This window comes from Scyliorhinus canicula, chromosome 12, assembly GCF_902713615.1.
Source record: "Scyliorhinus canicula chromosome 12, sScyCan1.1, whole genome shotgun sequence".
Taxonomy (NCBI): Eukaryota; Metazoa; Chordata; class Chondrichthyes; order Carcharhiniformes; family Scyliorhinidae; genus Scyliorhinus; species Scyliorhinus canicula.
The window spans coordinates 145,619,054-145,631,332 of NC_052157.1; the positions used below are offsets into that span (position 1 = coordinate 145,619,054).

The 12,279-nt window shown below is 43.8% G+C and overlaps 1 protein-coding gene across 12 annotated transcripts in view; it reads right to left on the minus strand.

Annotated features, from left to right (window-relative positions):
- synrg (synergin, gamma) overlaps positions 1–12,279 on the minus strand; it is a 109,009-nt gene that overhangs the window by 16,537 nt on the left and 80,193 nt on the right. For 8 of the 12 annotated variants that reach the window (XM_038814406.1, XM_038814403.1, XM_038814402.1 and 5 more), the window contains one exon: positions 6,735–6,883. In XM_038814406.1, the coding sequence (XP_038670334.1) occupies positions 6,735–6,883 (149 nt within the window). Of the gene's footprint in view, positions 1–6,729; positions 6,884–12,279 lie in introns of those variants that run through there. The other 4 variants (XR_005462627.1, XR_005462628.1, XM_038814401.1 and 1 more) reach the window with 2 other exon arrangements.

Genomic DNA, 12,279 nt, shown 5'->3' on the forward strand with positions numbered 1-12,279 from the left:
TGGTGCATGCGCAGAACCGCCGGCGTGTTCTTGCGCATGCGCAGGGGGTTTCTTCTCCGCGCTGGCCATGGTAGAGCCCTACAGAGGCCAGCGCAGAGGGAAAGAGTACCCCCATGGCACAGGCCACCCGCAGATCAGTGGGCCACGATTCCAGGCCAGGCCTGGGAGGACCCTCCCAGGGCTGGATTCCCCCCCCCCCCCCCCCCCCCCCACCCGAGGACCCCGCTGGACGGCCGACAAGCCAGGTCCCGCCGTGATGGACCATGTCCATTTCACGGCGGCGGGACTGGCTGAAAACGGGCAGCCGCTCGGCCCATCAGGGCCCAGAGAATTGCCGGAGGGAGCCGCTGCCAAAGCCCCCCAACCGGCGCGGCGTGATCCCCACCCGAAAACCGGAGAATTCGACAGCTGGCGTCGGAGCGACGGGATTCACGCCGCACCCCGGGGATTCTCCGGCCCGGCGGGAAGTCGGAGAATCCTGCCCTAGGAGTCCATTGACTGTTCGAACAATAGCAGGCATGAATTCCACAAAGTAGTGTTTTCTAGGCTTGTCCATTCAAGGGGGAGACCTCCTCCACCCAGTACTATTGAATCTGGAACTGTCTGGAAACCTATTCATCAGGTTTAGAGTTGCAACGGTCAACTGGTCTCCTTGGCAACTGTCTTACCCATTAACCAGTGTCCCTTTTTAAATAAATAAAGCAATTCCAGAGGGTTCCATATGAACACAGTCCATGTTTATAGTTACGAACATGACATGCCATTTACTGGGCATTACTCACCTCCCTCCCATGAGGAAAAAAATGGAATTTAACTACTCTATTTTAAACATGGATTTCCTTGTGAAACAAAATGAAAAATGTACACATACACTTTCTGTACAATCTAGGACTTCTAGACTACAACCTGATACTGTTACAGTTTCCGGCTTCCCCCCCTTCTTTAAAATCGTGGTTATATTTTATCTGGTGAGTATTTATTAATTTAGGGACACAAGATTTTGACTTTACTCAACAATTCCCAATATAATTAATAACGGAGGAGTCCCAAGGATGGTTCACAATTTACCAGGCTGGGTTTTGTTTGAAAGCTTATTATACACAAATCATTCTGATGGTTTGGCTGCGATATCTGCAAAGTGCTAAACCCTTTTGTGGCAGCCTTCAAAATCATCTGTAAATTTAGGTTTTAGTCAACATAGGAACAGCCCCTCGAGCCTGTCCCACCATTTAATGGGATCATGTCTGATCTGTGACCTAACTCCATATACCTGCCTTTGACCCAGATCCTTTAATATCTTTGCTGAACAAAAATCAATCCATCTCAGATTTAAAATTAACTGAGCTAGCTTCAACTGCTGTTTGTGGGAGAGAGTTTTAAACATCTACCACCCTCTGAGTGAAGAAGTGCTTCCTAACATCTCTCCTGAGCGGTTCAGCCCTAATGTTTAGACTAGGCCCCCTAGATTTAGAATCTCTAATCAGTGGAAATAGTTCATCTTTACCTACGTATAAGGTAGCTGTCACAAGTGTGTTTTATCTTCAGGAGTATTGACTTCCCCACTGCTTTTACTTTGGGCTGGGTTGGTCTCCAAACTTCCCCGATATCCTTTGCGATGCTGCAGCCCACAGGTGACCCACCAGCCACTGCTGCACTGCCCCTTCAACATCTTCCTCACTGAGTGTCTGCTGGTCTGGGAACATCCCCTGTCCCTATTTAAATCAGAAAAGGTAACTACTAACCAGGCCTCTGGTTCAGCCCCTTCATTCTTTTAAAACTTTGTAGACCCTTCCTTGGCCTTCTTTAACTCTACTGGCCTGGTTCTGCCCTCCAGCTTTTCTGAATTCTAATCCCATTTTACCTTGGAAAGATCTCTTCTGGCCTCTGGCAAGTTCTACAACTTTCCTCCTATTCCCCAAATCCTGATTGGCTGTATTGCCCTCCCCCCGTAGGATGTTAGGGTCTTCTTCAACTTTCTGAAGCTGAACACCCCTTTTCCAGTTCCCACCTATTTCCCCAGGCCCCAGGGACTGTTTTTGAACCCCTGGGCACAGGAGCTAGCTTTCCACCAAGCCATTTCCCAACAATAGGTCTATCTCCCCTATAGACAACCTCAGGAACACCACAACTGTCACCACCCGCTGACACACTTCTTCTTTAGGTGACTTTTTACAGGGAGAATCTTTAAACATGTTCTAGTAAGCCCCTTTCTGCGACACTGTGGGGTCCTGCTTTTGGGTGGCAAACCATAAACTCTGCTGCAAGAAGTGTTTGAAAATGCCTCTTGTCTCAGGAAATAATTTATTTTATGGCAGCTTGCGACGCAAAATGAGTTACAGTCCCTTTTGGCAAGACGCCTTGGTTAGAACCTTGCCCGAACGCCATCGAGTCTGGGTGGGTACTTATCAGGCTCTGACCCCAGATCCCCCTTGTTGGTTTCTTGGTGAAACAAGAGTTCTCTACTATGTGGCCTGGCTTGCCCTTCAGGTTATTTCTTTTTAAAGTTAAGGATTGATTTGTCTGATCTTCCCCAGTCCCCTTTCCTCTGGAGTCTATTTGTGCTCCATACACTTCTTTTTATCTCTTCCTGCTTGATAAGAGCTACCGGATTCACAATTGTTTTGGTTCAAAGGTTTATGGATTAAATTGTAGTCAATAGCCACGATAGCTGCACTTCTGTCTCTGGAAACCATTGTTTTACAATGCAAATTTGGAGGTTAAATGGGAAAACAGTTTTTAAATGCCTCCAACAAAATTATTTCTCTTAATCCTTTGTAGACATGCATAATCTTTAGAACTCGGACCTACTGGCCAAAAGTTACTTGAATTTTCGGAAGGTGTGTGGGCTTTTTATGGGAATTCTGGAATTGTTCATTGGTGCTGAGAATCACAGCCTTTGTCTGACCAAAACTGGAGGAACTATCAGTTGGCAGCATAATTTTCCAACCAGCTGACCTCGTACCATGCAAATCTCTGGGGGCGACTGTAACTGAGCTGCCAGTTTTTCAAAAACAGTACAGAAAGTTTGTGCATCCTCCTCTTCAAACTTGGGAACAAATCGGGAGTACTTTAGGAAATCAAAATGCATTTCTGCATGAAGGGAATAAAAATTGCCACTAGGTAGCAATCGTTTTCCCTAGCTGCTGCACTCTGTTTCGAATCCCTATCTTTCTGCACCTGCAACTCTCCCTCTCAGGCAATTGAAATCACTCCTGTTCCTTTATTTTTCTTTGTCCTGAAACTCTACCTCTAGTGTGCCCTTTTCCAGACCTTTTTTGGCGCGGGTAACTTGGTCTGTTTCAGGTTGTTTCTTTTACCCCATCCGAACTTGGAGTGAGGCCCAAATGGTTGACCAGCACCGTCAGTACTAGATCTACTATATACATACTATATCAATGGCCTTTAGCTGTTCGATGCTTAGGGATACTAATTTTTGCCAAGTTAAGTCCTCCTGTTCTACGAACATTTTTGCATCAAAACTAGGCATGTTATTTTCTATTGTTAATGTACAAAACATGTTGCAGTAGTTGCTTGGTTTAAAGAAACCATTTCAGCTATTAAACTTCTCCTTTTCAATCTTTAAATATCAGATTCAGCTCATTTTAGTCCATAGATCCATACGATTCCTACAGTGCAGAGGGAGGTCATTCAGCTATCGAGTGTTCACCGACCCTCTGTAAGAGCACCCTACCCAGGTCCACTCGCCCACCCTATCCCCGTAATCCCAGCAATTGTTTCAAATCTCAGATGCTGCATCCAATTTCCGGTACGGATAGGGGAGGAGAGGTAAATGGAAACCCCCAATTTCCTTCTCTTCTGTCAGTAATCAGTGTGGTTTATCTTTTAAAAAGTAGATGTGTACGTTCCCATACCTCTTCTGGTGTAATGGTCAATTTAGAAAGTGTCAGCAGCAATCTTTTGTGGGATTAAACAAAGATTATTTATTCATGCACTCACTTCAAAAGATCAAAAGGCTACGTCAGTCGCACATCACACACTCAGGAAAGATACAATTAAAGAAGATAGTACACTTCTACAAGTATAAACCAAAGAAAGTTCACAGTTCAATTGTCTTTCAGAGTCTAGTGAAAAAGGAAGTGTTTTCCAACTCTTGAATCACAGTTCAGGTAACTTCAAATAGCCGAGGGTCGGATATTAGAATTATATCAAAGAGAAGAATGTTCAGCAGGTCATGAAGTGATTCACTCATGGCTGCTGTATCAGGAAGTCCAATTTATTTACATTTGACCTTGGAGATTCTGAATCAAGCTGGGAGGTTTTTTTTGCTAAAAGGATTTTGAAGTCCCTCAGTTTTAAAGGCCAACGGTGGCAGAGCATTTTTCTCAGCTGTTGTCTTGTTGGTCATTCTGCAGACTGCCCCAGTTTTTGGAAAAAAGTTTTCTAGACAACCAGTTTCATTCACATGGTCAATGGCCATTGATATATAATGGAAGGTCAAGGGTGGTCTTTCAATATCGGAGAATCAGTTTCAGTCACATGGTCTATGCCCATTGATATACAATAGAATGTAAGTGGCGGTCTTTCACACTTAGTTTCTGGATTTCTGATCTTGTCAGCTTTACTTTGTTACATTGCAAACCTGAAGACATAGACATGAGGAGTCTGTATTTTGAAGTAAGTTTCGAACAATGCCAAGCACAAAAGAGTGCTGTCCAGGCATGCCCATTCAAGGTGGACACCCAGCATGATTCAATTCAGAACTTTCCGGAAGCTTGATAGTCCGAGTTGAAGCTGTAAAGCTCACCTATCCCCTTTGGCAGCTATCTCAACAATTCATCAATGTCCATTTTTAAATTAAAAAAGGCTTCCATATGAACACAATCCATGTTTGAATTTGTAAAATATGCCTTTTACTGGGCACGACATTGATGCTTTTCATCGATCTAAACTAAAGAACTGACTTGAGTCATTGTTAAAACTAGTGTGTTTGATGTAGAAGTGCTTATATTGCTAACTGAACTTCTAAAAGTTTGTATTTCTGCTTCCTCTATTTAATTGTATTCATGTAATATTTGTTCTTTAAGTGCCCATCTCTCAAAGAGGAACAGTAAAGATACAGGTTTGAAACAGGTGACAATGTTTGTTTATGGTCTTCTGAAAGACAAGTCGGCTCTATAAAACCCCCAAAGCTTTAATTGCTATAAATATTTTTCTTTAATTAATCTAATGCATAGGTGCTGGTGTCAATTTAATGCTAGCGGCAACTATAGAATTGTGAACAAAGACTGAAACTAAAGTTCTGCTTACCTTCTACACCATTCCAATGGAATGCAATCATAGAAATAGAAATCAGTGAATACAAGACATTTTTATTCTCCATAACAATGCACCTATTACTATCTTAAAACAAAAGAATTCTCTGATTACCTGTTCATAGCCACTGTCTGCATTTCATGGGGGGGGGGAAAACATTCTACGCCATTTCAGCTGAACCATAAAGCTAAAACCAAGTTCAGCTTGTTTTAAGTTGATGAAGAATATGAATCTCAATTGACTACATAACACAAAACTGGGGAATCATTCAAGAGTCTTACTGTAGGTCTCAAAATCCAGTGCAGTTAGAAAATTATCTATCTTATCAAAACTAGATGGATCGTCTCTGGAGGGGTGAAAGTTAGTGGGAGTAGGAGCTGGGGATGGCGTTCGAGAGGGGGGGGGTTGTGTTGTGAGGTGCTGTGGAGGGTGAATGCCTAAACCTTGTGTGCAAGGCTGGGGTTGATACAGCTAAAGGTAGCCGACAGAGCACTGTCCCCTGGTGGCCAAATTCGGGGTGAGACTTGTTGGGAGTTGCAGACGGAAGCGGGGGCAGATGTTTTAGCCTTCGCCTTGTTGATCACTCGCAGGCGGGTCCTGCTGGGGTGCAGGATAGCTCCCTCACCCTGTGTCTCGGTGCGGCTGGGGGATCTAATGTGGTTCTTGCACTTAGAAAAGATGAAATTTGCTTTAAGAGTGAGGCGTTCCATAAAAGATGGATTGGTGTAGACAACATTTTGGGGAGCTGGTTACCATTATCTGCTGGGGTGTTGGGGAGGGGGGTTGGTTGAGGTGTTTTGTGTGGTGGGGGGGGGGGGGGGGGGGGGGGGGGGGACAAGTTCAGGGGTTGGTACTGGGGTCATTTTGTCTTGTAATGTTATGTGTGTTAAATGCAAAAATATGAATAAAAATAAAAACTGGGATGGAAGCGGAGTTATGAGGAGGACAAAGCCCAAGAGGAAGCTCATGTGTATTTAAGGATTGTACTCCCCACTGCCCCAAGTGTCCGATAATGGATGCCCATATTTCACTGCTGTATGTTTTAGCTGCTGCCAACTGGCATAATGAGACAGTAAAAGATAAACTCTCATCAAGCAGACACCTGAGGATTTGAAGGACTCTTGCTGAGTCAAATAAGATGACTTCTGGAAGCAGTAACTCCCTATGATCCAGCAGATGTATCTACATTACATGCTTGCTCAATATTGCTTGCACATAGATATGTTTATTCATTAAAAAAAAACTCACATCTTGTTGGAATGCTGGGCCATTCCAAGCTTTCTACCTGAATACAGCGTCAGGTTTTCAAAATAACGCTGGACAATTAACAGGATAATCCCTACTTTTTGCCAGATAGATTTCCAATCTGAATTTTAAAGCCTTAAAGAGACACACAATGGAAAACCCAGAAGCTTCTGCAGGGAGGATGAAAAATTTAGTTTAGAAACCAACGACCTTACCGTAAGGGGAGTGAGGGACATGAATATCATCAAGCTACTCCAGATCTTCTCTATTTCCCTCATCAGTAGCTGGAGTTTCTCATTGCACACTGCTGTGGCTTTAATTCCAAGCTCAACACGTTTGGTTACTCTATACACCTCGATCACCCCTGTTGAAATAAACAGCGCACTTGTGCATAAAATTTACTTCCAAAGCAATCATTTAATCTTACTCCAAGTGCTTATTTTCATACAGTGAAGGAAGTTAATTTTATGATTTCTTCCCTTCGAGAAGTCTCCCAATCTCTACTTTGTTTTAATCATGTTAAAAAGGTAATCGAAATCTAGATGATAGAATCACCACAGCAGTTATTTTTTAAAGGAAGAAAGAAACTGGTGCGGCTCTAGATAACATTTTCAGAAACTCTCACTATAGGGAAGAACATACTTTCAGGTTTCTCTCTGTAGGTGTGCGTGATGGCCCAGGAGAAGTCACAATACAGGCTGATCAGGAAAATACCAGCGATGATGGTGCTGGTTACAAGCAACGTCAGTGAGTAGAGCATTATTTGCCACTTGTTGAGGCAGAGTATTTTGGGAATCAGCTGGTCTTTCAGACAGCATCGCTAGATTCAACTACTCCCTGGCTACACACACACATGCCCAGTAACAGACGGCCGCTGTCTCACAGGTTAGAGCAATTAGGTCTGAATTCTCTTAAACTGATTAATTTGAGGGAAGGAGACATGTAACAATTGCTGAAAATAATAAAAATATAGGCATGGTAAACTAAGTTAGATGATTTTCAATGGTAAGTAAAGAAAAGGCATAGAACTTTGATCACTGTGTAGCCATCTGGGATGGCCACTTCCAGAATACAAAATGGATGTTTGCAAAGACTATAGGTAACTATGGACAATGCTAAGAAAGCAGGCAGGCACAGAGCCTGTATGCCTATTGGAACCATAGCCCCCAGACGAGACTGAAACTGTAAGGTAATTAGCATATTGATGGCCCATCTCCGGGAACAAAGGAATGACATTCAAGTAACTGATACTAAGGCAGACACCCCGCCACCAGAAAGACACAAACAAAGCAAGGGCAACGGGCACCTAGGACACGCCCAGCCATCAGGGAACCCACCCCTTTATTAGTCAAGATCAAAACGAGTGATCAAGATACGGCCCAGTTAATCGGGGCCAAGTTCAAGGCCTGCCCAAAAGCGCACGAAGCCCCATTGAGTATAAGAAGCCCCCTAGAGAGAATCGCTCTCTTGGACTCGTCTCTCGAAGTGGAGAGACCCGTCCACCAGCTGCACCAGAAGCAGGTAAGTCCAAGGTCAACACTCGCCATCAGACGGACAACCTTAGCTGTTCTCCTGTCACATCTTCGAACCCAACAGCCTCATATCCGAACAACGCCCATTGTTCCTCTGACTGGATGGGCACCCGAAGTTAAGTATAGGCGTTAGCATTAGAGATAGTTTAGTTTGTGGTATTTGTGCTTGAGTAGATATTATTGTGTGTGTAAATAAATAGTATTGACTTTGAACTAACTAACTGGTGCATTGGTTCTTTGATCAGTATTCGGGTTTGAACCTTGTGGCGGTATCGAAAGATACCTGCCGACTCTAGAGCAAACATAATTAGGATCAAGGAAGGTGACCAAATTGACCGCTGTATTTAGAACCAGATAAATATAGCAACAACTGGATACAAAAAAAAATTGGAAAGTAAAATAATCTTTACTCGTACGTACAGTTTTACACTGACATGCGGCATGTTTTGTCACAAGTGGCGATTGATGTTAAATCGATCATACCATTCAAAAACATAATGAAAAATATAAAAGGGAAAAAAAACAAAAATAGGACTGTGTAAGATCAACCGCCAAGAACAACCTGAATTTAACAAGCAAAAAGGGTCTAATAGGGCAGCACAGTGGCACAGTGGGTTAGCACTGCTGCCTCATAGCACCGAGGTCTCAGGTTCGATCCCGGCTCTAGGTCACTGTCCGTGTGGAGTTTGCACATTCGCCCCGTGTTTGCGTGGGTTTCACCCCTTCAACCCAAAGATGTGCAGGGTAGGTTGATTGGCCATGCTATATTGCCCCTTAATTGGAAAAAATTAATTGGGTACTCCAAATTTATTTTATTTTTTTTTTTTAAAAGGCTCTAATAGCCTCAATCTGGGTTAAAACCTACATAAATGTAGGAGTAAAACCCAAGAACACGAGTTCAGCAAATATTATCCCAATATTAGCCAGCGCGGTGGTGCATGGTTAGCACTGCTGCCTCATGGTGCTGGATTTGGTCCCTGGTCACTGTCCGGCTTTGCACATTCTCCCCGGTGTCTGCGTGGGTCTCACCCCCACAACCCAAAAGATGTGCAGGGAAGGTGGATTGGCCATGCTAAATTGCCCCTTAACTGGGAAAAAAATTTAAAAAAATATTTGTCAAAGAATTACACAATTTTTAGGACACAGTACTATTGATAGTCATCTGAAGGATGTGATAATAGTCAATATCGTTTCAGAAATAGGTCATGTCTAATGGCTCATTGTGGTAAAATTGCTGATAATTGTGGAAGGGATAATAGTCTGTTTGCAGACGTGAGTCAGTTTGGTCTTGCACCAGCACTCTAATTTTAATCAACAATCTGTTTTTAAAGTAGTGGCAATCTGTGCCTCTTAGCTACCTAACAGAAAAGCCAGTTTCCATGTAATTACTGTAACAGCTAGTCTTGGAGTGGACAAGCACCGCACAAATACAAGTCTGAATCTAAGCGGAGCACATGTGGGTGGTACAACAGGACCACTAACAGCTATCAGACTAGCGTCATCTTTCTCGGTCTCTGCGCTGCTAGCTTGTGTTGGTCAATGGAAGCTTAAATGCTGGATAACTTCAGGAACTTCTTGGCAGCTTTGAAGAGTTTTTTTTAAGGTGTAAGCTGAGCTGGCTACTGTAACAACTGTTTTTTCAGTCCGCTCAGTGACACTAATTTGGGCAGCACGGTACCATTGTGGATAGCACAATGGCTTCACAGCTCCAGGGTCCCAGGTTCAATTCCCGGCTTGGGTCACTGTCTGTGCGGAGTCTGTACATCCTCCCCGTGTTTGCGTGGGTTTCCTCCGGGTGCTCCGGTTTCCTCCCACAGTCCAAAGATGTGCAAGTTAGGTGGATTGGCCATGATAAATTGCCCTTAGTGTCCAAAATTGCCCTTAGTGTTGGGTGGGGTTACTGGGTTGCGGGGATAGGGTGGAGGTGTTGACCTTGGGTAGGGTGCTCTTTCCAAGAGCCGGTGCAGACTCGATGGGCCGAATGGCCTCCTTCTGCTCTGTAAATTCTATGATATCAAACAGTGTTGGTGGGCTGAGCAGTTGTTGACAGCTGTTAAATTAACCAGGTAGTACACAGGCTGAGAGAGGCAGAATTGTTTGAATCATGCTACTGATTAAAATTGCAACGTCTGGGAAGAACTGACAGTTCACGAGGAACTGACCAGGAAATGTTGCAGAATGAAGGTGAATGTTAGAGGACTTGAAGAATTATAGCACATGTCTAACAAATCATTTGCACTAGATATGCCTCCCCAGAACAGAGAAAATTTCAGGAGAGAAGTAAACTAGCAGTCAAACGCGTTCAGTTCTGATTCGAGGTTTACAAATTAAGATTGAGGGTCACAGAAAAGCACATTAGCCACTGTGACAAAGTCAGAGCAATAGAAAGCAGAATACACAGATTACCAGAAAAAGCTTCAGCTAGGCCAGTAGTAGTTATAACTCTGTACAGTGTATTCAGGGCAAGATGGGCAGGAAAGTAAGTTGTCAAAAGGAGGTAGACTATAAAAGGGATATAGATTGGTTAAATCAATGGGCAAAAGTTTGGCAGATTATGAACTTGGCCACTTTTAATAATAATCTTTATTAGTGTCACAAGTAAGTAACATTGCAATGAAGGTAATGTGAAAATCCACACTCCCATGCCTGTTAGAGTACACTGATGGAGAATTCCGAATGTCCAATTCACCTAACAAGCACGTCTTTTGGGACTTGTGGGAGGAAACTGCGCCTTGAGGAAACCCACGTAGACACGGGAAGAACATGCAGACTCCACACAGACAATGAACCAAGCTGGAAATCAAACCTGGATCTCTGGCGCTGTGAAACAACAGAACTAACCAGTGCTATCATGCCGCCCACGTTTTGCAGGAAGAATACAAAAGCAGTAAGATATTTAAATGGTGCGATTTCAGAACGCAGTGGTAGAGGAATCTGGATGCCCTGATTCATGAATCACAAAACGTTAGTCTGCAGGTGATAAGGCAAATGGAATGTTGATGTTTATCGTAAGGAGGATGGAATATAAAAGTCGGCACGTTTTACTGCAACTAGACAGGGCCAGAGTTCAACCACATCTGGAGTATTGTATACAATTTTGGTCTCATTATTTGGAAAAGGATATAATTGCTTTTGACTGGGACCCGAGAAGGTTCACACGACTCATTCCTGGGCTTATTTTATAAAGAACAACTGGAGACTATACACATTGGAATTTAGAAGAGGGATGACCTTATTGAAACAAGAAATAAATAGGGCGGCACAGTGGTTAGCACTGATGTCGCAAAGCTTCAGGGACCCAGGTTCAATTCCGGCCTTGGGTGACTGTCTGGGTGGAGTTTGAACTTTCTCCCTGTCTCTGCGTGGATTTCCTCCGGGTGCTCCGGTTTCCTCCCACAAGTCCAAAGATGTGAAGGTTACGTGGATTGGCCGTGCTAAATTGCCCCTTAGTAGCTTCTGATGTGCAGGTTAGATTATGGGGTTGTGGGGATAGAGCGGGGGAGTGGGCCTTTTCAGTGGTGCTCTTTCAGAGGGTTGGCACAGACTTGACGGGCCGAATGGCCTCCTTCTGCTAGAAGGAAGATATTTGTGTTTTACAGTTAAAAGTGCACCAATGCATTTATCATGACTTGTTCTGTTCCACCATCAGCATCTACTCAGATCAGAAATCTCAAGATCCATTTAATTATTTGCCACAGATATCCTCAAAATAGATGTGCAAGATGCAGTGAATCGAATCAATGCAGAAAAATAAAAATAAAACACAAACTGCAGGGTTGATCCACCCCTGTCAAAAGATGCTTTATTAGCCATCATGAATACACGAGTTGAAGGTGGCCCAAGGATTTACAAAATAATATTTTCCTGAGTAATCAGTGCTTGTAGCACAGCTCTCTTGGTATATTCTCAGCTATTTGAGAATGCTGGGATGATTTTATTTTGACATATGGTCATAATGACATGCTTATTCTAAGATTTGTAATCATGGAAGCCAAAAACAGACTCTATGATTATTGTGGATGTTAAACACTGTGACAATGGTGTGGGCACGAGCCTGGAGGCGCTGGTAACGGCGCCGCTGCCGCTCCCTCCAACGAGGTATACCACGAGCCCGGTGGTGGCGGCTACCCTCAAAATTTGGGGGCAATGGAGACGGCATAGGGGAGAAGTGGGGGGCTCGATGGAGGCCCCGATACGGTGGAACCATCGGTTTGTCCCAGGGAGCATT